The sequence below is a fragment of the Balaenoptera physalus genome (genome assembly GCF_965194825.1).
Source record: "Balaenoptera physalus genome assembly, chromosome: 7".
NCBI classification, from domain to species: Eukaryota; Metazoa; Chordata; class Mammalia; order Artiodactyla; family Balaenopteridae; genus Balaenoptera; species Balaenoptera physalus.
In genome coordinates, this window is record NC_138886.1 from 33,233,900 (window position 1) to 33,261,515 (window position 27,616).

The 27,616-nt window shown below is 45.8% G+C and overlaps 1 protein-coding gene across 5 annotated transcripts in view; it reads left to right on the top strand.

Moving 5' to 3' along the window:
* Positions 1-25,239, top strand: part of ANKS6 (ankyrin repeat and sterile alpha motif domain containing 6) — a 68,743-nt gene extending 43,504 nt beyond the window's left edge. For 2 of the 5 annotated variants that reach the window (XM_082468560.1, XM_082468561.1), the window contains exons 13-16: positions 3,638-3,705; positions 6,975-7,091; positions 19,848-19,944; positions 21,575-25,239. In XM_082468560.1, the coding sequence (XP_082324686.1) occupies positions 3,638-3,705; positions 6,975-7,091; positions 19,848-19,944; positions 21,575-21,636 (344 nt within the window). In that variant the 3' untranslated portion in view covers positions 21,637-25,239. The other 3 variants (XM_082468563.1, XM_082468564.1, XM_082468562.1) reach the window with 3 other exon arrangements.
* The last annotated feature ends 2,377 nt before the right edge of the window (positions 25,240-27,616 follow it).

Here is a 27,616-nt window from a genome sequence, read left to right on the forward strand (position 1 = left end):
TAGCAACCCCATTCCTCCCTAACTGTGTTTTCTTTTTTTTATATAATGTTTTTTCTTTTTCTTTTTTTTTTTTTTTGGCCACACCATGTGGCGTGTGGGATCTTAGTTCCCCAACCAGGGATTGAACCCAGGCCCTTGGCAGTGAGAGCGTCGAGTCCTAACCACTGGACCACCAAGGAATTCCCCCTAACTGTGTTTTCTGTGTGGAGTCTTAATTTCCCTACCCATGAACTCCCCCGCCTCAGAGGCTTTCAGGAATCTAAACTCCTACAGGTTCAGTTTGGGGTTTGTACCCCACCTTTTTCCAAAAAAGAGTTGAGACAGTGGCTATCGGAATGCACTGTCTATGCCCACTTTGCTTCCCTCTCATTCATTATTAAAAAAAAGGTTTGCAAAGCCTAGTTGGGATAAAAACAGGAGGACCTGACAGCAAATTCTTTTTAGATTACCTTCTCTGGCTTAGAAAGCCTAGCTTTCCCTCCTGGGGTTCCTGGGTCCCGAGGCAGCCAGACCCTTGTCCTGCAGGCATTAGATTATCACAGACCAGAGCCTGCAACCTATCCCCAAATAGCCATTCTTTATGATATTTTTGTGGGAAATCTGTAGCCTCAGTCAAGGACTGCATGCAAGCCTTTGCCCTGCTCATCCTGCCACCTGTGTCCGTCTGTTCATTCCTCCTGGAGGAAGTGGTGGGGCGGTGACGACGTGGCCTTCTCAGCCTCACATTCCTTCTATGAAGGTGACTGAGGCAGGCCCTGAGTGCTGTAACCTGTGCCAGTGTCAGCATAACTCATCATCAGGCTGGGGATTCAGATACATTCCACATAATAACATTAAATGATTGTAACGCAAAGTGGGATCAAACGTGTGTTATCAGCAAGGCACGAAGCACTATGGCGGGCTTCACTGAAGAGTGGCCCTTGTGCCGGGCCAGGAGGACTGAGAAGAGTGGGGGGCTGGGGGCCAGGAATGGTGGCCCAGAGCCGATTGTCACATTTGTAGGAAACAGTTGAGCTGGCAATTAAACACAGCTGTTTAAAGTCAAATTACAACAACAAAAATATGTGTAAAAAAAGAAGACAGGGACTTCCCCAGCGGTCCAGTGGTTAAGACTCCATGCTTCCAATGCAGGAGGTGTGGGTTCGATCCCTGGTCGGGGAATTAAGATCCCACATACTGCATTGTGCAGCCAAAAAGTTTTAAAAAATAAAAATAAAAATGCTTAAAAAAAAAGAAGACAAAAAAAAAGTCAAACTGCATGAACTTATAATTAAGCTGATTATGTTACATGTAAAGGTATGTGGCATTTAAAACAAAATATATTATTTACTAATTTTGAGTGCGTTTTACTAATACCTGTTCTCTTAAGGTTCTTTATGTCTCTTTTATCTACGTGGTGGGAATACTGTGTATTGATGTGTTACTGCTGTGCATCTTTCCCAATTCCACTTCCAGGAACATGATGTTGGTAGGTTGAAATTGACCACAATGGGGCATTTACACCACGGAAATCAGCAAATACCCACTAGGGCTTGATTTAATGTTTCATAGAGCATCTGGATGTCATCTAGACAGTGACAGAGACAGTGTTAATTATACAGGTTAAACTTTAACTGTTTAACCTGTTATATTGAGAATAACATTAAAAATTGAGAAAATATTCTTCAAGGTTTTGAAAACCATTATCTGATTCAGCAAAGTTTCTCACATGAAGTTCCAACGTATGTCTTCATTGTTTCATTTCATCTCGCATGTTCACGTAAACGGAAGCATTAGTGAGCCTTCATGTAGGAGCTACATTCATTGGCTATGTCTTCAAGAGTAAGGCAAAAATCAATGAAGGCATTCAGTGAGACGCCAGAGATGCAGTGAAGGCATTGGCTATATGGAATTTATAATACAGAGTACTGTGTAATTTATTATTATATGTAAATTGTGCACACACATCCTTAAATCAGTAAAATCATGTACTTATATACGTGCGTACATTCCCCCTCCCAGAAATCCAGTTGTTAAACATTTACCAGCACACAGATGTGGAGGGAGACTTGTGGAGGGAATGACAGAAGCAAAGCATGATAGGCGTCATGAACCTATAATAGATTATGTGTGGGTTGGGACTCGTTTCATCTCATACATCCTAGCTCATTAGCACCTCCTCTGTGAAGCCTGTCCGGTCCCTTGGGCTGGTCAGCTGTCCTTTCTGTCCCCAGATCCCCTTATTCATGCCCTTCACCATATACTCATCACCAGTGGGAGAAGTGGCAGAGCAGTGTGTGTAGCAGAAGCCTGGTAGCTAAACCACTGTGTTTGAAGCCCCGCTGTACCATGGACTAGTGGTGTGACCTCACCCGAGATATGGTACCCAGCTTTCTGTGCCTTCCTCCTCTGTAAATGGGGACAGTAAGAGGGTCTACCTCATGGGGTTGTTAAGAGCAGATGCATCATCCATACAGGGTGCCCGACAGTGAGCACCGTGCATCAGCTGTCATCCTCTTCATTATATCTTCCCAGCTACGCTGAGTTCCTTCACAGCATGGACGTTTCCATCCTTGCATTCCCAGCACGTAGTAGGCACAGTAGTAGCCACTGTTGAATGATGGATGAGTGAATAAAAGGACCTCTGACCTCCTAACCTCCAGTCAACTCTTTTGTAAGCTGCCCCCGCTGCCCCAGGACCTTTGCACTTGCTGTTCTCACTGCCTGGATGCTGCCTGGTGCTCTTTGCCTTGATATCTGCACAGCTCACTCCTTCATTTACTGCTCAAATATCTCCTTCTGATAGGCCTTCCCTGACCACCCTCTATAAAACAACATTCTCACATCCCCTGTCAACCTCCCCCAGCCTGCTCTGTTCTTCCTCATTGCCTTGAGCCTGACAGCCTGCTTATGGTCTGCTTTGGTCCCTATTGAGTCCCCAGTGCCTAGTCTGATAAATCCTTATCGAATGTGTGAATGAATGTTTCTTAAAGCCCCCCCTGATGCTGCTTTTGTCTCCTTCTTTATCTTCCCTGCTCTGATAACTTGATACTCAAAATCTTCTGTTTTCCCCTGGTCTGTGCCCATCTGGCTCTGCTGTTCCATTCAGACACGCCCTTCCTTCAGGAAGCTCACAGCCTCCGAACGCTTGAGGCAAACCTTGACTCTGATCTGAAGCCCACCTGCCTGTTCTCTCCAGTTCTTTCTCTGTCTAGCTGAGGACTGCTGGCATTAGTGTTTACTGCAGCTGGAGCTAACAACAGTCAAGAAATCATAATTAAAAATTGTTCTGGGACAGACGGGAGGGTTTTAGTCCCAGCAGCTAGAACTCCAAGAACTTGATGCTGCTGCCATTGGAGAGTCAGCCATTGGAGCCTGGCCATGAACTGCCCCCCCCATCTTCTGTCTTCATAGCCCAATCTGGGGTTTTGGCAAATGCTGAGAGCCTACCCTAAAGGAAGAATATGGTCAACAGGTGGCTCGGGACCCACCTTCAGCTTCATCCCCAGGAACGCAGCTTAGATCTGCTTTCTGTGTTGGGGTTTCTGGTAGAATTTCGAAATAAGATTACCACTATTTTATGAAAGTTTGAAGATCACTCTTGATACATTTTACCAAATGCTAAAATATCTTATTTTACATTCTTTCCCTCTTGAAGATGAACTGACTGGAATCCTTAAGAAATTATCACTTGAGAAATATCAGCCCATTTTTGAGGAGCAAGAGGTAAGGATGTTGTTTTGTTTGTTTGTTTTTTTAAAGGTGTAGGCTTATTTATTTATTTATTTTTGGTTGTGTTGGGTCTTCGTTTCTGTGCGAGGGCTTTTCCTCCAGTTGCGGCGAGCGGGGGCCACTCTTCATCGCGGTTCACGGGCCTCTCATTATCGCGGCCTCTCTTGTTGTGGAGCACAGGCTCCAGACGCGCAGGCTCAGTAGTTGTGGCGCACGGGCCTAGTTGCTCTGCGGCATGTGGGATCTTCCCAAACCAGGGCTCGAACCCATGTCCCCTGCATTAGCAGACAGATTCTCAACTACTGCGCCACCAGGGAAGCCCAGGATGTTGTTTTTGAATGTCAATTTATATCTTACCATAAAACCGTTGTCTAAATATGGAGGTTGTCATCCTGTAAGCCTAGATTGATCTTTTTCACTGAGATAGCTGAGGAAATAGAATTCTTGTTCAGCACATTTGGTTCAGTTCATAACAGTGAAATCCTGGGGACCTTATGGCTTGTTTTATTATAATAGAATTTTATAATTTTGAGCTCTGCTCTCTCTAGTAAAGTTTGTTTCTGTCCTTTTAGTTGAAGGGGATTGCCTGGCAGGTTCTTAGGTTTAAAGCAGGTAAAAAAGCAAATCCTAATGAATCTGTGTTCAGTATCTGGATGTAAAGCGTCTGTGTTAGTCTAAGAGAGTTCCTATTTGCTTTAAAGCCCTCACAATCACATTTTTAAAAATTACTGTTCTGCAGTTTGGCAGTTTCTCAAAATGTTTAGCAGAGTTACCTTAGGACCCAGAAATCCCTCTCCCAGGTATATACCCAAGATAACTGAAAGCATGTGTTCACACAGAGTGTTCATAGCAGCACTATTCATAGTAGCCAAAAAGTGGAAACGACCCAAATGCCCTTCAGTTGATGAATGGATAAGTAAGACATGTTATCTCTATACCATGGAATGTAGCTAGGCCATGAAAAAGAAGGAAATGCTGATACACAGTACAACATGGATGAGCCTTGAAAACACTGTGCTAAGTGAAAGAAGTTAGTCACAAAAGGCCACATATGGTATGACTCCATTTATATACAGTGTCCAGAATAGGCAAATCTATAGAGACAGACAGTAGATTAGCGGTTGCCAGGGAATGTGGGGAGGATAGAATGGGAGTGATTGCTAATGAGTATGGGTTTTCTTTTTGGGGTGATGAAAATGTTCTAAAATTAAGTGTGGTGACGGTTGCATAACTGTGTACTAAAAATCTTTGAATTGCACACTTTACATGGGTGAATTGTATGGTAGGTGAATTACATCTCAATAAGATGTTAAAATTTTTACTGTTGGCCAAATAAAATTCCTCAGTGGGCCCATTAGCCACCAGGGTGTAATCACTGGCTTAGAACATTCTGGTGCCCAGTTTAGTACATGACAACTGTCATAGTTATTGTAGCAATCACGAGAGTCACTCATTGTCCCTAGCAAGCTTGAGATGCAGTTGAGGAGTTTGTATTTTTTTTTTTTTTTTTTTGGGTAATACACAGTATATTGGCATTCAAAGTAAATACAACAGATCATGTTTAAATTTAAAAGGGTCTGCCTCAGAATAAAAGCCAAAAGCCAATATAAAAAAAGGCATTGTGGTTGTGAAGAAAATCCAGTCTCTATAAAAATAACTCAAGCTAAATTATGGCAAGAGAAATGTTCCTCACTGGGCAGATGAACTCAACCTAGTCAGTTTGATTTATTTAACATTTTCTCTATTATTTGAGAAGGGAGAATTATTTGGTCATTAGAATCTTATCTAATTCATAAATTCCAAAATCTGAGGAGTTTGTATTTTTGTTCAAGAAACAGTAAGGGGTGCTGTGGCTTTCTTCCTTGGTTTGCTTTTCTGCCCTATCCAGTCTGTCCTTCCTGCCTCCTTGATGTCTTAAACTTCAGTGGCGATTTTTCTCATCGTCAAAAAAATCTTTACTGTTTGCTGATGGCTGCCTGCTTTTATTTTATGCGTTCCGTGCTTTCTGAGGAGCTGGGTGTGGGGTCTCTGCCACAGGTCTGGGATGGAGGGGGAGGGGAGTATCCAGCAGGGCCGGGGCCGCGTGGTTTCCGTCAAAATCATGTCACCTCTTCCTTCAACCCGTTAGCGCCTTGTGATCTGTAAAGTCCCCGAGGGATTCAGGGAGCTTATTGTTATCAGAGGGGCCCTCTCTGCATCTCAGGGAGAGCTTGATGTTGGATAAGGGAGCAGACCCTTCCCCACTAACTCAAACCAGGTTCAAGATTTTTTTTTAAATACAGGAAAGTAAAGTGACTATTAAAAGAGATAAAGACAGGGAAGAAATTTCTCCTGGAGCTGAGGCCTAGGCAGGGGTGACAGAAATGTTAGAATTTCTCTGGTAAAAACCAAGGATTGAACAGCTTTGAGATGCCCTTTTTTTTCTGGTAAAAACCAATGGCCCTTCTTTCCTTTATTGCTTCTGCTTGTTTATTTTCTCACTCTGTCTTTCCACAGTCTGCATCTCTCTTGTCCTTGGGGGGGGAAACATGGTGAGTACTGCCATATACTCATATTTTCTGTGCAGTATCTGATACCGTTAAAAGTGCAGCAACATTGGAATTAACTTTCTAATAGCAAGACTTGGATTTTTTACCACTCTAGTCACCCAGATTACTGTCTCAGAGACTTCCCTTACTTGTTTCGTTTTCAGAGTCTTTCCAGAATGCACCTCTCCTAAAAATCCCAGGCCTAGAGCTGAGGAGAGTTCAATTTTTTTTTTTTTTTGTTTTTGTTTTTGTTTGTTTGTTTGTTATTTATTTTATTTATTTTTGGCTGCGTTGGGTCTTCATTGCTGCGCGCGGGCTTTCTCTAGTTGCAGCGAGCGGGGGCTACTCTTCGTTGTAGTGCGTGGGCTTCTCATTGTGGTGGCTTTTCTTGTTGCAGAGCACGAGCTCTAGGCATGCGGGCTCAGTAGTTGTGGCACACGGGCTTAGTTGCTCCGTGGCATGTGGGATCTTCCCAGACCAGGGATCAAACCCGTGTCCCCTGCATTGGCAGGCGGACTCTTAACCACTGCGCCACTAGGGAAGTCCTGAGGGTTCGTTTTTAATGATGTTTTCAAATAAACTTTCAGCATAAAGCCAGGAATTGGAAGTAGTAAATCATAATTAATTCACTACTAATAAGCACTAATAGCTCATTATCATGATAGTCCTGTTGTGGTTGGGAAAAAGAGGTGTGGCACCGAGCAGATAGTAGCAAATCCCCTTTTCTCTTCCCAGGTGGATATGGAAGCATTCCTCACGCTCACCGATGGTGACTTGAAGGAGCTGGGTATTAAGACAGATGGATCCAGGCAGCAGATTTTGGCAGCGATTTCTGAACTGAACGCAGGCAAGGTATTGTTCTCAATCTTTTTTTTTTTTTTCCTGTTTCCAACAGCTGAGAGCTTCACTAGGATCCTCGGCCCCAGTGTTCCAGGGACCTTCATGGTCTGATTTCATCTCTCCCCCACACCTGGTGGAGGCCAGCCCTGCTCATACACCTCTCAAGGCCGAGGGGTCACTACCTTTGAGTATGCCTGTTCCTTTTCGAGATCTCTCTTCCCATAAGGTGGTTTCTCCTTAGATTTGGCTAAAACATTCCCTCCGGTCATCTCACCCCACCGGGCTGGGTTTTGCCCTCTGGAGCACAGTGGAAGTTGATTAAGACAGGCCCCAGAGTCAGGCCGACCTGGGTTTGAATCCCAGCTCCTCCACTTCCAGTGACCCTGGGCAAGTCACACCCTTCTCGAGCCTCGCTTTCTTGTCTGTAGGGTGGGGGTGATGGGCTGGCTGCCGGGACTGAGATGCCCAGCAGAGCGCCTGGCACGCAGAGATCTGTCAGTCAGTGTTGTTGTTGGCATGCTGCATTTTTGTCTAATGTTCAACTTCTGTTTCACCAGCTTTAGAGCTAAAGATTAGCAATGCCCCCACCCACCCATCCACCCACCCAAAGGCACATATGCAAAAAACAAACAAGCAAACAGAACACAGGAGAAGCGAGGCACCACTCACTCTGCAGACAGTTGTACAGTCACTCTTGGGCTATTCACATTCCTTTGCCTTCTGCCTTTTTCCCTAACGTGGGCTGGATTTTTTTTTGGTCTCTTATTCAAGCAACAACGTATAAATACTTGCATACCTGTTGCTCTTTCACACTTTGCCTAACAGCTCCCCACTTGTTGGACAATAGTGACGGGTAAAATCTGGGATTTGACCGTCGTAAATAGTACCAGAATGGACATCTCTGCCTTTTTGCTTTTTCTTCTGTTGTTTTGTTCTTCAGGCTGTGTTCCACAATACAAGGTTATGTTAGAGATCGTGACCGTTTTATGGTTCTTTCTATACATTGCCAGGTAGGCACAGAAATATTGAACAGACCTGTAGTGACAATCTCAAGTAAATATCCACGTAACATTTTATCATTCACAGATCACTGTGCATACCTTTCCTCAGTTAATCCGGGAGGCCGGTACCCTCACACTCTCCTCGTGCAGCCCAGGAGCAGAGTCGGGGGCGGGGAGGGGGTCTTCCTCACTGGTTCCTGCAGCATCACACTGTGCGGAAGCAGCTCCTCCAGCCCTGCAGCCTCGCCGGGTTGGGGGCTGGTTTTCTTGCCATCGTGGTCGTCACTGTTTTGCCTGTGTGTAGGCTGTGAGGTCGTCCTTCAAAGTGATGTAGTTGGCATTGCTTCAGGTGTCTGCAAGCCTAAGCATTTTCCTGCAGGTCTTTGCTGTGTGTTCTTTCTCCTCTGCAAGTGACCTCTTCCTAAACACTGCTCACCTGTCCTGCGACCCTTGCTGCCTCACTTTACACGTAGGGAAGCAGAGGCTCCGAGAGGGGCAGTGAGCCCCGACTCGGAGACCAGCACCGTTTCTGCCCTGCCCTTAGACCTGAGCAGCAGAAGGTGGGCAGGTCTCGGCTGCTAGGAAGGGTTCACCTAGGGAACGGAAGCCTCAGGGTGGCTTACCACGGGTGGATCACCTGAAGCCAGCACTAAAGTCTTCAGAGCATTGATTTATTCATGAGAAATCTCCCTTTAACTGTCTGCCATGTCCCAGGCACCGTGTGGATGTTGAGCACTGAGTATCACTCAGTGCCCAGCATTGCTCTGAGCACGTCACATCTAGTCATTCGTGTAACCCTCACGAAAGCCGCTGAGGTTGTTTCCAGTTTACAGATGAGGGAACTGAAGCACAGAGAGATCAGGGAACTTGCCTAAGATCACACAGTCAGTAAGTGGCAGAGGCAGGATTAGAACCCAGAGTTTGTGTCCTGGCCTCTCTGCTATCCTGCCTCGGTATAATCCACAGGCACGGGACAGGCAAATTGTGTTGTGAGAGCTCCTGACTTAGAGTGGGGACTGGTAAGGCAAGGGCCTGGAAGACGTCCCCGAGGAAGGGCAGGAGGGCTGCGATGTGAAGGAAGGCAGGAACCACCTGACAAAGGGGTAGAAGAAGAGTGCAGACCAGGCAGAGGGCAGCACATGTGCAAAGGCCCTGCAGTGAGATGTGTGGTGCATTTAAAGAACTGAAGGAGTGGCTGGAGCATGGAGAGAAAGATGCCTGGTGTGAGGGGAGGCCAGAGAGGACAGATTAAGGCTCCCAGGGTGGTTGAGGGTGACCCAGTCAAGTGTGCAAGGGCTTTGGGGAGGGGACTCGGTGAGTGATGGTAAGGAGGCTCTGGCTCAGAAGTTAGGACCCTTCCTCCTCCTGGCTTCCAAGGGCCAGATGTGTGAGCCAAGGGGAGGAAGGAGGTGAGGAAAGCCAAGCCTAGGCCAGTCGAGAAGGAAGGACAGAAAAGGTTCTAGATGTAGGGCCAGTGAGGACCTCGGAGGGCCTGGGGAGACAGGAGCTGGGTGTCCCTGGAGCCTGGCCTGGACCTTGGTAGATGGTAACCACTAATGCTTCTGGAACCTCCCCTCTGCCCTCTGTGGTTATGGCCTCCTTGGTCCGGAATCATAAAAAGAAGACAGACTGGGTTGGTTTGCAAATCTTAGGAAACTTAACTGCCATCATCAGAGTGGATGATGTGACATCTCAAGCCCACTCCAAAGGAGGACATTTGTCTTAAAGTCTGTACAGACTAGAACATTTTTTTTTTAAGTTTTCTCTCAAATTCATTGCCCCCTTCTCCTTGTTTCTGTAACAGTTTGTATCCCATACTAAACGAGGCCCCATCAAGAGGAACAGAAGCAACAGCCGCTGGTGGCTGTCATAGTTCGGGCTGCATAACAAAATACCTTACACCAGGTGGCTTGTAAATGGAAATTTAGTTCTCAAAGTATGGAGGCTGGAAGTCTAAGATCAGGGTGCCGGCGTGGTTGAGTTTGGTGAGGGTCCTCTTCCAAGTTGCACACTGCCACCTTCTTATGTGTCCCCATGTGACCCATAACAGAGAGAAGCAAATCTCTCTTATCTCTTCTTATAGGGGCACCGATGATGTCATGGGAGCCTGACCCTCATGAGCTCACCTAATCCTAATCACCTCTCAAAGGCCCCACCCCCTAATACCATCACATTGATGGCTTAGGGTTTCAACACAGGACACAAACGTTCAACCCAATACAGTGGTCTTCCTTGGGGACCCCAGCTGATCATCTCCCAACTGAAAGATCCAGGTGCATCCAACATGCCACGCCACCCATGTCCTCCCCACAGGTAGCATCCACCCTGCAAAGTCAGGCGAACCCACGTGGAGATAGGTGCAAGGGGAAGGGGCCGAGCTGAACTAATCGCTGGAGAATGGCCCTATTATTCAAGGGTCAGTAGTGCCAAAGTCCTGTGGAAATGAGGACTGTGTGTCAAGTACATCTTAGAGCAAAGGTATGATTGGGAGACGTTGAATATCACAAAAGCAAGTGTATCTTCCCTACTCTAGGTTACCATTGCAAGTCTGTGCTGGTTCTTAGAAAGAGCAAAGAACTTCTCAGGCCGAGTGTGGCTTCCAATAGCTCTTTGGACGCCTGGGGCCTCGGCTCTTCTGGGCTGGACCCGCCTGACCCTGACTCCTGTCTCCTTCTTGATTGCTCTAGGGCAGGAGCTTCTCCTAATGTTCATCCTTTTTCTTTTGAAACTCAGCCTTGGCCAAAAGAGTACCCATTGTGGCTCAAATGCTCTGTACACATTTGAAAACTCAGGACATGTGGGAGAGGAGAAGCCCAGCTTTCCTTGTCCCCTCAACCCCATGTCTTTCTAGCTGTGGTCCACAGCATGCTGGAGGGTTGTAGAATCAATTGAGTAGTTCATGAGTAGCATTTTAACAAGCAAAATAGAACAGAGTAGAAAATATCAACATTCTTTACAGGTAAGAAGGCTAAAGCTTGTTTCAGTTGTATGGATTTACATGTAACAGGGCTGTGATATAAAATATATTTCATACACAATCAAAAAAGTTTGAACATTTTAGCCAAAAAAAATTTTTTTAATAGATCTTTATTAGAGTATAATTGCTTCACAATACTGTGTTAGTTTCTGTTGTACAACAAAGCGAATCAGCCATATGCATACACATGTCCCCATATCCCCTCCCTCTTGAGCCTCCCTCCCATCCTCCGTATCCCACTCCTCTAGGTAATCGCAAAGCACCGAGCCGATCTCTCTATGCTATGCTGCTGCTTCCCACCTGCCAACTATTTTACATTCGGTAGTGTATATATGTCGATGCTACTCCTACTTCGCCCCAGCTTTGCCCTCCCACCCCATGTCATCAAGTCCATTCTCTATGTCTACCTCTTTATTCCTGCCCTGCAACTAGGTTCATCAGTACCATCTTTTTTTTTTCTAGATTCCATATATATGCGTTAGCATACAGTATTTGTTTTTCTCTTTCTGACTTACTTCACTCTGTATGACAGACTCTAGGTCCATCCACCTCACTACAAATAACTCAATTTCGTTTCTTTTTATGGCTGAGTAATATTCTATTGTATATATGTGCCACATCTTCTTTATCCATTCATCTGTCGATGGGTATTTAGGTTGGTTCCATGTCCTGGCTATTGTAAATAGTGCTGCAGTGAACATTGTGGTGCATTGTGGTGGTCTCTTTTTGAATTATGGTTTTCTCAGGGTATATGCCCAGTAGTGGGATTGCTGGGTCATATGGAAGTTCTATTTTTAATTTTTTACGGCGCCTCCATACTGTTTTCCATAGTGGTTGTATCAATTTACATTCCCACCAACAGTGTAGGAGGGCTCCCTTTTCACCACACCCTTTCCAGCATTTATTGTTTCTAGCTTTTTTGATAATGGCCATTCTGACCGGTGTGAGGTGATACCTCATTGTAGTTTTGATTTGCATTTCTCTAATAATTAGTGATGTTGAGCATCCTTTCATGTGCCTCTTGGCCATGTCTTCCTTGGTGAAATGTCTATTTAGGTCTTCTGCCCATTTTTTAACTGGATTGTTTGTTTTTTTGATATTAAGCTCCATGAGCTGTTTGTATATTTTGGAGATTAATCCTTTGTTTGTTGTTTCATTTGCAAATATTGTCTCCCATTCTGAGGGTTGCCTTTTTGTCTTGTTTATGATTTCCTTTGCTGTGCAAAAGCTTTTAAGTTCAATTAAGTCCCATTTGTTTATTTTTGTTTTTATTTCTGTTACTCTAGGAGTGGGTCAAAAAAGATCTTGCTGTGGTTTATGTCAAAGAGTGTGTTTTTCCTATGTTTTCCTCTAAAAGTTTTATAGTGTCTGGTCTTGCATTTAGGTCTTTAATCCATTTGGAGTTTATTTTTGTGTGTGGTGTTAGGTCGTGTTCTAATTTCATTCTTTTACATGTAGCTGTCCAGTTTTCCCAGCACCACTTATTGAAGAGGCTATCTTTTCTCCATTGTATATTCTTGCCTCCTTTGTCGTAAATTAGGTGCCCATATGTGCGTGGGTTTATCTCTGGGCATTCTATCCTGTACCATTGATCTATATTTCTGTTTTTGTGCCAGTACCACACTGTCTTGATTACTGTAGCTTTGTGGTATAGTTTGAAGACGGGGCGCCTGATTCGTCCAACTCCATTTTTCTTTCTCAAGATTGCTTTGGCTATTCGGGTCTTCTTCGCCATATGAATTGTAAGATTTTTTGTTCTAATTCTGTGAAGAATGACATTGGTAGTTTGATAGGGATTGCATTGAATCTGTAGATTGCTTTGGGTAGTATAGTCATTTTCACAGCGTTGATTCTTCCAATCCAGGAACATGGTCTATCTCTCCATCTGTTTGTATCATCTTTAATTTCTTTCATCAGTGTCTTATAATTTTCTGCATACAGGTCTTTTGTCTCCTTAGGTGGGTTTATTCCTAGGTATTTTATTCTTTTTGTTGCAATGGTAAATGGGAGTGTTTCCTTAATTTCTCTTTCTGATTTTTCGTTGTTGGTGTATAGGAATGCCAGAGATTTCTGTGCATTAATTTTGTATCCTGCAACCTTACCAAATTCATTGATTAGTTCTAGTAGTTTTCTAGTGGCATATTTAGGATTTTCTATATATAGAATCATGTCATCTGCAAACAGTGACAGTTTTATTTCTTCTTTTCCAATTTGTATTCCTTTTATTTCTTTTTCTTCTCTGATTGCTGTGGCTAAGACTTCCAAAACTATGTGGAATAAGAGTGGCAAGAGTGGACATCCTTGTCTTGTTCCTGATCCTAGTGGAAATGCTTTCAGTTTTTCACCATTGAGTATGATGCTTGCTGTGGGTTTGTCATATATGGCCTTTATTATGTTGAGGTAGGTTCCCTCTATGCCCATTTTCTGGAGACTTTTTATCATAAATGGGTGTTGAATTTTGTCAAAAGCTTTTTCTGCATCTATTGAGATGATCATATGGTTCTTATTCCTTAATTTGTTGATTAAGGTGTATCACATTGATTGATTTGCATATATTGAAGAATCCTTGCATCCCTGGGGTAAATCCCACTTGATCATGGTGTATGATCCTTTTAATGTGCTGTTGGATTCTGTTTGGTAGTATTTTGTTCAGGATTTTTGCATCTATGTTCATCACTGATACTGATCTATAATTTTTTTGTGTGATATCTTTTTCTGGTTTTGGTATCAGGGTGATGGTGGCTTCGTAGAATGAATTTGGGAGTGTTTCTCCCTCTGCAATTTTTTGGAAGAGTTTGAGAAGGATAGGTGCTAGCTCTTCTCTGAATGTTTGATAGAATTTGCCTGTGAAGCCTTCTGGTCCTGGACTTTTGTTTGTTGGAAGATTTTTAGTTGCAGCTTCAATTTCATTACATGTGATAGGTCTGTTTATATTTTCTAATTCTTCCTGGTTCAGTCTTGGAAAATTGTACCTTTCCAAGAATTTGTCCATTTCTTCATGGTTGTCCATTTTATTGGCATATAGTTGTTTGTAGTAGTCTCTTATAATCCTTTGTATTTCTGCAGTGTCAGTTGTGATTTCTCCTTTTTCATTTCTAATTTTATTGATTTGTGTTCTCTCCCTTTTTTTCTTGATAAGTGTGGCTAAGAGTTTATCAATTTTGTTTATCTTTTCAAAGAACCAGCATTTAGTTTTATTGATCTTTGCTATTGTTTTCTTCATTTCTATTTCATTTATTTCTGCTCTGATCTTTATGATTTCTTTCCTTCTACTGACTTTGGGTTTTCTTTGTTCTTCTTTCTCTAGTTATTTTAAGTGTAGGGTTAGATTGTTTATTTGAGATTTTTCTTGTTTCTTGAGGTGAGATTGAATTGCTATAAACTTCTGTCTTAGAACTGCTTTTGCTGCATCCCATAGGTTTTGGGTTGTCATGTTTTCATTGTCATTTGTGTCTATGTATTTTTAATTTCTTCTTTGATTTCTTCAGTGATCTCTTGGTTATTTAGTAGTGCATGGTTTAGCCTCCATGTATTTCTGTTTTTTGCAGTTTTTTCCTGTAATTAATTTCCAATCTCATAGTGTTGTGGTCAGAAAAGATGCTTGATACGATTTCAATTTTCTTGAATTTTCCAAGGCTTGATTTGTGACCCAAGATGTGATCTATCCTGGAGAATGTTCCATGTGCACTTGAGAAGAAAGTGTATTCTGCCACTTTTGGGTGGAATGTTCTATGAATATCAGTTAGATCTATCTGGTCCATTGTGTCATTTAAAGCTGTGTTTCCTTATTTATTTTCTGTTTGGATGATCTGTCCATTGGTGTAAGTGGGGTGTTAAAGTCCCCTACTATTACTGTGTACTGTCGATTTCTCCTTTCATTGTTGTTAGCATTTGCCTTATGTATTGAGGTGCTCCTATGTTGGGTACATAAACATTTATAATTGTTATATCTTATTCTTGGATTAATCCTTTGATCATTTTGCATTGTCCCTCCTTATCTCTTGTAACAGTCTTTATTTTAAAGTCTACTTAATCTGATACGAGTATTGCTACTCCAGCTTTCTTTTGATTTCCATTTGCGTGAAATATCTTTTTCCATCCCTTCACTTTCAGTCTGTATGTGTCCCTAGGTCTGAAGTGGGTCTCTTGTAGACAGCATATATATGGGTCTTGTTTTTGTATCCATTCAGCCAGTCTATGTCTTTTGGTTGGGGCATTTAATCCATTTACATTCAAGGTTATTATTGATATGTATGTTCCTATTACCATTTTCCTAATTGTTTTGGGTTTGTTTTCGTGGGTCTTTTTCTTCTCTTGTGTTTCCCGCTTAGAGGAGTTTCTTTAGCATTTGTTGTAAAGCTGGTTTGGTGGTGCTGAATTCTCTTAGCTTTTGCTTGTCTGAAAAGCTTTTGACTTCTCCACCAAATCTGAATGAGATCCTTGCTGGGTAGAGTAATCTTAGTTGTAGGTTTTTCTCTTTCATCACTTTAATTATATCATGCCACTCCCTTCTGGCCTGCAGAGGTTCCACTGAAAAATCAGCTGATAACCTTATGCGGATTGCTTTGTATGTTATTTTTTGTTTTTCCCTTGCTGCTTTCAATATTTTTTCTTTGAATTTAATTTTTGTTAGTTTGATTAATATGTGCCTTGGTGTGTTTTTCCTAGGATTTATCCTGTGTGGGACTCTCTGTGCTTCCTGGACTTGGGTGACTATTTCCTTTCCCATGTTAGGGAAGTTTTCAACTATAATCTCTTCAGATATTTTCTCAGACCCTTTCTTTTTCTCTTCTTCTTCTGGGACCCCTATAATTCAAATGTTGGTGCATTTAGTGTTGTTCCAGAGGTCTCTGAGGTTGTCTTCAATTCTTTTCATTCTTCTTTCTTTATTCTGCTCCTTGGCAGTTATTTCCACCATTTTGTCTTCCAGCTCACTTATTCATTCTTTTGCCTCATTTATTCTGTTATTGATTCCTTCTAGTGTATTTTTCATTTCAGTTATTGTGTTGTTCATCTTTGTTTGTTTTTCTTTAGTTCTTTTAGATCTTTGTTAAACATTTCTTGTATTTTCTCAATCTGTGCTTCCATTCTATTTCTGAGATTCTGGATCATCTTTACTATCATTACTGTGAATTCTTTTTCAGGTAGATTGCCTGTTTCCTCTTCATTTATTTGGTCTTGTAGGTTTTTACCTTGCTCCTTCATTTGTGACATATTTTTTTGCCGTCTCCTTTTTTTTTTTCTTTATGAGTGGGATTGTATTCCTGTTTTACTGGTTGTTTGGCCTGAGGCTTCCAACACTGGAGTTTGTAGGCTATTGGGTAGAGCTGGGTCTTGGTGCTGAGATGGGGACTTCTGGGAGACCTCACTCCGGTGAATATTCCCTGGGGTCTGAGGTTCTCTGTTAGTCCAGTGGTTTGGACTCAGAGCTCCCACCACAGGAGCTTCCGCCCGACCCCAGGCTCACAAACCAAGATCCCACAAGCCACGTGGAGTGGCAAAAAAAAAAAGGGGCAGGATGGCAGGAGGCCTTGGCTGTGGAGGGCGGGGCCTAAGCGAGGGCGGGGCCAAAGCAAGGGCGAGGCGAGGTTTGGGTGGTGGATGGGGCCAATGCTCAGGACCCACAGGGCTGGAAAAGGCCCTGGGGGCTGTGGGGGGTGGGGCTTAGGCTCAAGGAACAGAAGGGACACAGGTGTGCCCCCCACCTCTGGTCTCAGAGGGCAGGGGACCTCACCTGGGAGCCCAGCAGGCTTCCTGTGCCCGAGTGGGCAGGGCAGTCGCCCTCCATTCCTCTCCTGCTCCTCCTGGGTTGGCCCCTCCCACCTGCCACTCCTGATCTCCCCAGCCTCCCTCCTATGCCCCCAGAGCCCACACCGGCTGGATGGGGCTTTGGAGTGGGGGGAACCGGCTTGGGAGCTCAGCAGACTCCCCAGCCCATGTGGGCCCGGTGATCGCCTTCCGCTCTTCTCCTGCTCTTCCCGCAGGGTCCCTCCCACCTGCCTCTCCTGATCTCCCCGGCCTCAGGGGCGCTGATCCTGTCTGGCCTCTACTTCTTTTTCCCCCCTCAGTCCCCGTACGTCCTACCGGTTCACTCTCGTGTTCCTCCCATCTCCTTGGGCGTCAGAGTCCCCCACCAGCGGCCGGCAGGCACCCTAGTTGTGGGGAGACGCTAACTCCGCATCTTCCCACACCACCATCTTGACTCTGCCTCCTCAAAAAATTTTTTTTAATGAATATTTGCCCAAAACCTGGCTCAGCCATAAAAATATCAGCAAAGCAGTGTGGACCCTCAGCCTGCAAACCATTTGACTTCCAGGTGAGCCCACCCCAGTATCTGAGTTGTGATATATACTCAAGTCAGCTTATTAGTCTGTTAGTTTCAGACAAGTGCTATATTGGAGAAGGTTAATCAGAAATGATGGCCTGAGTTTCACCTTTTGTCAGTCCTAAGCCATTGCTTCTTTCCATTCCCATTTTTTTGTGATTATTCAAAGTTGTGCATATTTGTCTTACTAAATTTGCACAGTGCCAAAAAGGTGAAAAAAACTTTCAAAGGAGTCACGATCCAACCACCCAGAGGCCAGCACTGTTCGTATTTGGTAAGATTGCTCTGCAGCGTTTTGTGCTGAATGTTTTTCTTTATGTGGCTGAGATAAATTTGGATCTATAATTTTACATTCTACTTACTTTGTTTAACAGTAAATATATGCAGTTACCCATGTCATTAAGAACTCTTTTAATATAATAAAATAAATTTGCAAGGATGTACTAAAATTATTTTTTTTAATCCCTACTTGTTGGATATGTAGATATCCAAACTTTCTATAAATAGTGCTACAGTGAGCAACTTCGTGTATAAGGCTTCCTAATCATCTCCTCAGAATAGACGTCTAAAAAAAGTGAAATTATGAAGTCAAAGAGTCTAAGTCAAGGTATATGGTACTTTGTCCTGAAATACCTTCCAGCAGGAGCCAGTGAACACCCCCACCAGCTGTGGTTATAAGTTCCAGTGTCACCCTTGCCAGCATTGGGTACTCCCAATTTGCTTTTTAAATTTTATTAATTTGATAGGCCGAGAAGTATGCCTTGTGTTGGTTTGTATTTCTTTAACTACTAGATAGACTGAACATTTTTTCTACTTTTAATGGCCATTTGCTTTTTTTCCTTTTGAGAATTATCAGGCAGGTCCTTTGAAACTTGGAGGTTTTTAAAGGGCAGTTATCATTATCATCTTCAATCAGTTGTGGATGCAGGGAGTGATTATGGTTTTCATCATCTATGGCTCCCTCCTGAGGTTAGGAAGCATAGTGTGCTGGAACCCTGTCTCGCCCTGACCTCATTTCTCAGGCAATTAAGGCTAAGGTGGTGTCTAATAATGACATGGCTGTCATCCCCTCTATTTATTTTTTAGCCCTCTGCAGTTTGCACAGTGTCACCCCGTTCATTATCTCAGGTTGAGCCTCATCACAGCCCCAGCATGTGATACCATCCCCCTTTTACAGATACAGAAACTCAGAAGCATGGGGTCATGCCTGGGACAGAGTGAGTAGTGGATTAGGGATTCGGGGTCCTCTGACCCCACCTCCCCACATCCAATGCTCTGTCCTCTTCCCTGCTGCCTTTAGGTGTGTGTTGATGGAATCCTGATGGCACTTTCCCAGCTGTCTTGGAAGAATGACTTGGAAGGATTGTGTGAAGGGAGACTCTTCTGCCCTCCCAAGTGTCCAGGAGGCCTCGTCAGCACTAGAGGTTCTCTGCTTGGGGATCTGGAAAGGGCAGTCCATTAAATAAAAGAAGAGAAAGTTTAAAGTCTAGGCTCATTCAGTGGAGTTGTTTTTTTTTTTTTTTCCACTCTTGGCAGAAAACAGTCTGCCAGAGATTATTCATTTTTAATTTGCTTTACATTTTGACCACATTTATTTCTTGGTTTAAAAAATATATGTTTAATCTACACTGCTGCCCTCTGAGGTCAGGATATGCCAGCATCCTGCTGCCCACCCACAGCCCAATGTCAGCAGCAACCATCTGAGGTACAATTATCATCCTCGTTTTATAGATGAGGAAATTAAGGCCCAGAGAGATGAAGTATCTTGCTCAAGGTCACCCAGCTAGTAAATGGGAGGGTTGGGATTTGAACCCAGGCTGTGTGATTCCAGTCTCTGTTCTTCACCTCTATATATCACTGCCTCTCGCCTACGTATTCAGTGAAGATGTTCTTTGGGCTTAAAAAAAATCCACATCCCCCCTCTTTTCCCATCTCAAAATATGTGTGTAAAGGGCAGCAACTAGGAGGGGGGTGTCTGCAAGGATGGGGTGAGAAGTAAATCACTGTGAAAACGAATCTGTCATCTTTTGGACAAAGGGGAGTAAAGGCAGTTCAAACTCTCACTCTGTATCAGAAAGTTCGGCTCCCTCTGAAGTCCCTGGAGATATGAGGGCTGGAAAGATGCACAGGGCAGGGTAGGAGACTTCCCTTCCGGGCCGAGTGACCCAGGGCAAGTCATTCTTGCTCCCTGGGTTCTGCTGCCCTTCCTCATCTGGGAAATTGGACCCCTGCATCTTGGGGGCCTCTCCAGCCCTGGCATGCTGTGTTTGTGGGTGCTGGGGGAGATTCTGACTCAGGATGTTTTTATTAAACTCAGTACTCTTTCAATTAGGTAATTTGTTTTCCCCAAGACGCCCATGGTTTTTTCAAGTATAAGTTAAGCGTTAAACAGCACTGTGTCAACTGAATTAATGGTTAAAAGATTTAACAAGACTTTCTGTGTCTGTCTTCAATTTCCTCCACAGGGACGCGAGAGACAAATTTTACAGGAAACCATTCACAACTTCCACTCTTCCTTCGAGAGCAGCGCCAGCAACACCAGGGCCCCTGGAAACAATCCCTGTACGTGACCTTCCTTCCTGTGGTCACCAACGTGAGCTTTCTGAATCTCAGTACCCCCTTCACATGGCCGGTGCTCCAGCCACCATCAGACCTTTCCCATTCCCTGAAACACTATGTTTTTGTCACACCGCTGTGCCTTAGTCCTTCTGCCTGGAACACCTGTCTTCCTTTCCCTGCTGTAGTAGTTGGTGATGCTTGTTGCTATAACAAACTCCAACACAGTAGAGACTTACTCTCCCATACAATCCAGTATGGCTGCGTCCGCTCGGCAGAAGCACACGGTGATTCAGGGACCCAGCTCCTTTCATCTGTGGCTCTGCCATTCCTGGGGCCTCGGAGGCTTTGTTTCTGGCCGGCAGAGGGGAAGGGGATGGTGAAGAAGGCACAGACATCTCTTCACTGCTTTGCTCTTAACTGCTCACATTCCATTGGTTCCTCCTGCTCACATTCCGTCGGCCGCTCATAGTCACGTGGCCCCACGTGTAGTCGTTGTTCAGGTAGTGGCTTCCCAGCAACAACTCTGTACTTAGATGGGGGAGCACATATTTTGGCAGTAGGTTAGCCACTCTTCCACATCTTCCCTTAGAACTTCTAGCTTGTCCCTAATGGTCCAAGTCACCTATCAAATGAAGCCTTTCTCAACTCCCTTACACAGAACTAACTCCTCCAGCCTCTGGGGCCCTTACTGCTCTGTGTGGTAGCTCTGCTCTAGCACTTCACTGCACCTGCTGCAGCCAGCGTACAACAGCTGTTCAGGATGTATATGTTGAATGCGTATTTCTTTCTTGGAAAGGCAGCCTTTTGTGTAGGAAAAATGGCGAGGCCCAAGGTGTGATCTTGAGGGATCCCTTTTCCTCCCTGGCCTTCAGTTTCCTTGTCTGTCGTCAGGCAAGACAATGCTCTGATATTCCACGCTGCTCACCCCATATCACAGTAGGGCTTTTCCACTTTGAGTGGGAGCAGAAGACCCTAATATATTACATTGTAGAAGGACTTGGGTACTCACATTTTCTAGGCAAAGAAGTGAAGAATTTAGAATTTCTTCTAAGGCTACATTCCTCAGAAGGGAATCAGCCTGTGTAGTTTTCTACCGTGTCATATTCTATGAAAGGGACTCTGACTTTTGAGTCCAGTAGGTTTCTGAAATGTCTTCAAGTGCGTAATTCATTTGACCAGCACCGCTGGGTGCTGGGGGGTGCAGAGATGAGTCAGAGCCAGTCCCCACCCTTGAGAACCTGGACAGCAAGAGAAGAAAGGAATGGTGGTCCCAGCCTCGAGGGGCAGCACGGAAGAGTAGAGAGAGCATGTGCTCTGGACTCAGGCTCAGGGTTCTGGTTCAGCCCCGCGGCTAGCCAGCTGTGTGGCCAGGGACGGATAAGTCGGCGCTTAGAGCCAGTGTGCGTCAAACACTTGGTCTGTGGGACATGCGCAATGGATAGCGGCCTTTGCAGAGTTCTCGTCTTTACCGTGAGCTCTGCCTGGCCGCATGCTGGTCTCCTTGGGAGATGTGGCCTCTCATCTCTCCCTCCCCCGGCCGTGAGTGCCCATTCACCCTCTGCTGGCTTCTAGAGGGAGTCCTGACCATGTTGCCTGGAGCCTCATCGTGTTCTCCCTCTGTCTGTTGATCCAGTGGGTGCTGTTCCTCCTTCATCCTCCCATCTTCCCACCCATAAAAGCCAGCTTCCCACATGACTGGAGAGAAGAGGCTTTGTTTTAGCCATCACTGACAGACACCTTTATAAATGTTCCTCGCATCCCAACCTTCTTTAAGGAGACACAGTCATTGAGCACCTACTGTGTGCAGCAGCTGGAACCCAGTGTCATCTGTCCTCACCAGAAGCCTGGAGGCTTCTGGAGGCTGGCATGGTTTAACCTCATCCTGCACGCCGGGGAAACAGACACAGAGGACTGGAGCTGCATGCCAGTTCCCCAGCCCGGAAGGAGTAGAGCTGGCGGAGAACCGGATCTAGTGGGCTCTGAGCCCATGCTTTTGCCACCAATTCCTATAGACTCCTGGGGCTAGAGGCACCAGGGATTCTCGCTGTTTTAACGTACTCATATCTTCAGAGGCTATCGATAGGCCTAGGGTTGTTTGCCCCTGGAATACACATGGGCCCCTGAGTGAGGTGCTGTGAGGTTTTGTGCCCACTCTTTGCTGTCCTCCTGGTCTTTTCATCACCCCTATATTTGTGCAGCTTTCACTTGGGTAAGTTTGATTGAATCCCTATGATTGAATACCTGTGATACACAGGAGCTGTGCTGGGGGTCAGCATTCCACAAATGCACACCTCCACGATCTCATCTAATGACCCCAGACAGAGCAGGGCTTATTATTCTCATTTTGCAGATGGGAAAACAGGCTCAGGACAGATGCCTTTTTTGTCTTTTTCACTGGATTCAGTGGTTCTAAGGTTTTTTCTCCCAGGCAGTTTGTGGGCTGGTTGGTGAGAAATCCCCGGCACCCTTTCTGGACCATGATCATCCCCTTCCTGGTGATACTCCAGGAGGCTATTCTGGTCCACAGTGCTTTCCTTGCTTGATGACCATCAGCATTTCCCAAAGTGTGTTCCTTGGAACCCTAGTTCCACAGGATGTTAATAGGTTTTTCATAAAGAAAAAAAAGGGGGAGGAAATGTATACATGACAGTGGGGTGAGGCTCTGTGATCAATAGGTTTGGCAAACACTGGGTTAAAGCCCAGTTACATGATGCTTGCTGCAGGACACCTCAGAATCCTTATCACGCCACACATGGGGGCATGTCTCTTGAAGGGGGCCATGCAGCTTGGAGCATTTCCCATACGTTAGATCACAGAATGCTGTTTCATGGCACTCTTGCAAGACTGAGGTTCATTGGACACCATTAGGGAAGCCCTGCTTTGACTGGGCAGTGGCAGTCATGAGGCCTCACAGCACCTGGGAGTGGGCCCAAGGGGCCCTCGAGGCCTTCGGCTGGATCAGGGGTCTTTGGTAATTGCTTCTTTTCTTTCCAGCAGCTCTCTGCTTGGCAGTGGGACATCACGGTGAGGGAGTCCCCTGACTGAGAGAACCAGGATCCTGCTCATAGGGCTCTGCATCCAGGGCATCTCCTGCAGGGTCAGGGACATCATTTCCCAGTGTTGTTGCAGTGTCCTGCCTGGCGAGTGCTGGGTGTCTAAGCCCTGTCCCCCAATGGCCAGGAGAAGGTTCCCACCTCCTTGCTTCAGTGCCAGACCATTACATGGAGGCTGCAAGTTTTGCCAGGAAAACATTTACTTTTTCATTCACTACATATTTACTGAGCATTTACCCTGTGCCCACCCTGTGCTTGTGCTTTGGATCCAGAGATGAAAAACACTCATCTCTGCCCTCAAAGAATCCACAGTATCTTAGAGGAGACAAGCATGTAAGTCAGACGTTGTAGTGCCTGTAAGGAGTCTTACAGTAAAGGCGTGTGCTGGGCCCACGGCTCTGAGGACGTCGTGCGTGATGGCTCAGGTTCGGCCTGGGTGGGCCCCATTGGAAAAACTGGGTCTGGAAGGGTAAGTCAGCACAGCTGGCAGGTGGGGAAGAGAAAGGGCTCCCCAGATGGGGGCACAGTGTATGAGAAGGCAGGCGGCATATAACATTTCTGGGTTAAATATTATCGGGGGTTAAGTTAGATACCTGCTATTCCAATTTTTGGTTCTTTTCTTTGAAATGCATAGCAGCAGTCTGTTACCTGGAAGAGCACTGAATCTATAGTCAGTCCTAGCACTGGGTTTTGGCTCAGCCACTTCTTAATGGGTAACATATTTCTTCCATTCCTTGAACCTCAGTTTCCCTTTCAGTTACACGGGGATAGTGCTCCCCAAGGCGCTGAGGATCAGATGAAGGTGAAAGCCCTTTTCACACCATGTGGAGCTCTGCAGATGTGAGAAATCTCCACGATGGTCGCCTGTTTGAAATCCTCTGTTTCTGTTTCTCCCCCGCCCCACCCCGCCTCCCTCTTGCCCTGCTGTAGCCAGGGCTGGGTGGGCGAGGCCAGAAGCAGCAGCCTCCAGCCAGAGGTGGCAGCAGCTTAGGTGGCTCTGCTGGTATCGGAGCCCCGAGGAAGTGAGGGTTGGTGGTGAATCCCCACCCTCCAGCTGTGGCTGACTCTGGTGTTTGTGTCACTGGGATTCCCAGCAAGGTGGACAGAAAGAAGGGAGGCCTTCCAGCCTGATCACAGGGGCTGATCCAGGGGGCAGAGAGGAAGCAGGAAACCCCTCCAGTTTGCTCTTGCCTCAGAGCTGCCTAAGGACAGTGCCGTGCAGGCCAGGCCCGGGCTAGACAGCTGTGAACATCTACGCTGACCTTCCAAGAAAGCACCTCTTGAGGGCTTGGGACCCTTCCTGGGAAGATTCTGCAGCCCAGACTGAAGGTGTTGTGAAGCACCATCTGTGCTTTGTTCAGGCAAGGTAATCATGTCTCATTAACCAACAGATCCTGTTCAGCATGTAAGGAGACCTGATGCTTTCCCTGACAAAGTGGATACCAGATTCTGAAGGACTGGCCAGGGACTGAATCTCCTCCCTGGGGGAGGTGGGTGGTGAGTCCCCTCTTCAGCTTCCTTCCTAAGGTGGGGACCACCCAGGGCCCCTCCTCAGGGCCCTCCCTACCCAGTGGGTTGAGCCAGCCCCCATGAGTCTTAGTTCCTGTTGGAGCTGCCTCCCTAGGGCTCATAGACACAGGGCATGGCCATCCTCTACTGAGAGACCTTGTTCCCACTGTCCAGGTGGCTGGGGTAGGGTTTGGCCTCAGCAGGGCCACTGGATCCTTTGATAAGAGACCAAGGTGCTGTTTTGTTTCAGCTCTACTGTGTGTTTCCATGTTCCTTAACATCCAACACTTCTTTTTGTTACTATTTTATTGTTTTTCCATACAGGGATTTGATTCTTTGAAGGATTTTTGTTTGCCAAATGTATATTAAATAATGGTGAGTTTGTCTTCTCACTTTGATTTTGCTCATCGAAGGTATAAAATGCTGCTCAGATTTCTTCCAGTGAGAACTGTTATGGAGCAAGTGCCTATGGTGTGCTGGGCGCTTCCGTTGCCTCACCTCCTTCATGATAATCTTGTGAGGCAGCCTTAAAACCCCCTTTCTACCAATTTGGTGAGTGTGGCACACAGATATTAACCTCACCAAGGTCACCTTGTAACAGGCGATGGTCGATTTGAATGAAGGCCTCACCTGTCACTTCTCTCCATGCTGTCTTGCTGCCTTTCAGCACAGAGAGAAATGTTGAATTGGGATAAGCCCAGCCAACACAAAACAAATAAAACCTTGTTAGTCTGTATGGCTTGTTCACAATTTTTTTTTTTTTTTTTTTTTTTGGTGGGGCAGTGTTTATGAAATACTATAATACTATACATATATGGCTTGGAGATTCTCTTTGTTTCTGCTGAGAGCCGTTACAAGTCGGGGGCTCCCTCATCTCCATCTCTTCTGCTCTCAGTGTTTCATGTTGGCTGTGTTCAGCCCTATAGAGCATTCAGGAAGCAGAAGGTAGCATGGGTCCCAGGCCCAAAACAGGTGGAATGAGGCCAAGGTCTGTGGGGCCCCAGAGTGGGGAGCAAAGATACTGGGGAGACCATGGGAGTAGGGCCAGCACTCCATGAGGAAGAACATTCCAGGGACCAGGGCTACCGAGAAGGGAGAGCATCCCCCAGATGAGCCCCAGAGGCTGGTCAAGCCCAGGGCAGCTGGAGAGGGGAACTCAGACTTTAGATGAAGATTGGACCAGGCAAGTGGTTCCCAAACGACCCAGTGGTGGAGGTGATAGGAGAAAAACAAGTACAAGGCAATGAGTTTACCTGACACTAAATATGCTCATTTTATGGGTTTGGCCTTGATCCTGACACAAGTCCCTATTACTTTGAGGGGAGAGGGTGGTGGTAGTGGTGGTTTTAGTTTCACGGATGTGTGAAATCCAAAAGTCTGAGAAACATTGCTCTAGGTCACTTTTGAGGTCCCTTCCAGCCTCCTGAGTCTGTGAAAATCTATAAAAAGAAGGGGGAGTGGTTCCTCAGTAAGTTAAACATGGAACAACCGTATGACCCAGCAACTCTACTCCTAGGTAATATACCCAAAAGAATTGAAAATAGGTATTCAAATAAAAACTTGTATGCAGATATTCATAGCAGCACAATTCACAACAGCCACAAGGTGGTAATAATCCAGATGGCCATCAACAGATGAATGGATACACAAAATTTGGGATTGTCCACACAACGGAATATTGTTCAGCCATGGAAGTAGTGATCCACACTACAACATGGAGGAAACTTGAAAACATTGTGCTAAGTGAAAGAAGCCAGACACAAGAGACCACGTATTATGTGATTCCATTTATATGAAATGTACAGAATAGGCCAATCCATAGGGATGGAAAGCTGAGATTTGGGGACTGAGGAAATGGGGAGCCACTGCTTAATGGGTAGGCGATTTCCTTTTGGGGTCATGAAAAAGTTCTGGAACTAGGTAATGGTGATGGTGGTACAACACTGTGGATGTGCTTAATGCCAGGCCACACTTTAAAATGGGTAAAATGGTAAGTTTTATATATTTTTTGCTATAATTTTAAAAGAAGGAAGAAAAGGGGAGCTCATGACCTGGCTGGTCTTCCACCCTTCTGTCAGTGTTCACCTTCTCCACCTTGTCCTTCAAGGTGAAGGATACATCACCATTGTAGGGTCTTGCTCTCCCTCCCCTCTCCCCCCCTCCCCCCGACACGTGTATGTACACACACCTTTCTGTCCCCTTCATCAGAGGGGTCTAGATGGGCTGCCGGTCTCAACCAGAGCCCCACACAGAAAATGCTCAGGAATAAGGTGGGGCTGCCCTTGTCCTGGCTCTGCGGGAGGCAAGCCCCTCGGGAAGGTGGAAACGCTCCCTGAGGCACCACATGCTCCCGGCCCTCCAGCTACTCCTCTGGCTCTCATTTCCTATCTCCACGGGGCTGGGGGCGTCTCCGCTTCACTTGCTCGCAGCTCTTTCAACAGAATAATTGTCTTCACTTTCCTCACAATAAGAAACACTCCCTTTGGGTCATAGACGACGGTTTTCTGAAGCGCTTCGGCGTTGGCCTCGACACTCGCTCCGCCGAGGGGCCCCAGCCCCATCGACGCCCACTTCCGCTCACTTCCGCCCACTTCCGCCCACTTCCGCCACCAGCCCCTGCGCTTCCGGTGACACGGCCCCAGCCTTCCTCCGCGCAGTCCCGCTTTCTCTGCCGTGTCACAGGTGTCCCTCCCGATACCAGTGCCTAAACCACGTTCTGCAGGCAGTGGCCACGCAGAGTCTTCTCCTGGGGAACCCGGCCTGTGAGCCGGGGCTTTGTAAGTGTAAGGCTGTGCGTGTGTGGAGAGGAACTTCAGCCGTAAAGAAGGACCTAGAACTGGAGACTTCACACTAATGTTCCCGCAGGTTCTGTAGCTTGATTTCATCCGTGAGGGGGCCTCAGGGCAAACTGATTTTACTAACTCCTCATGAGGGACAGTGGCTGAGAACCTGAGTCAGACAGAATCCTCCGAGGGAATGTCCGTCAGGCCACCTGGAGCCGCAGGCTCGCGGGGAGGCCGTGTGCATGGTGACAGCTTCCTCAGGTAAGCGAACTCTGTTTCTCACCGTCGGACGGAACGAGGGTTGACGCACTCATTCAGCAGACAGCCGCT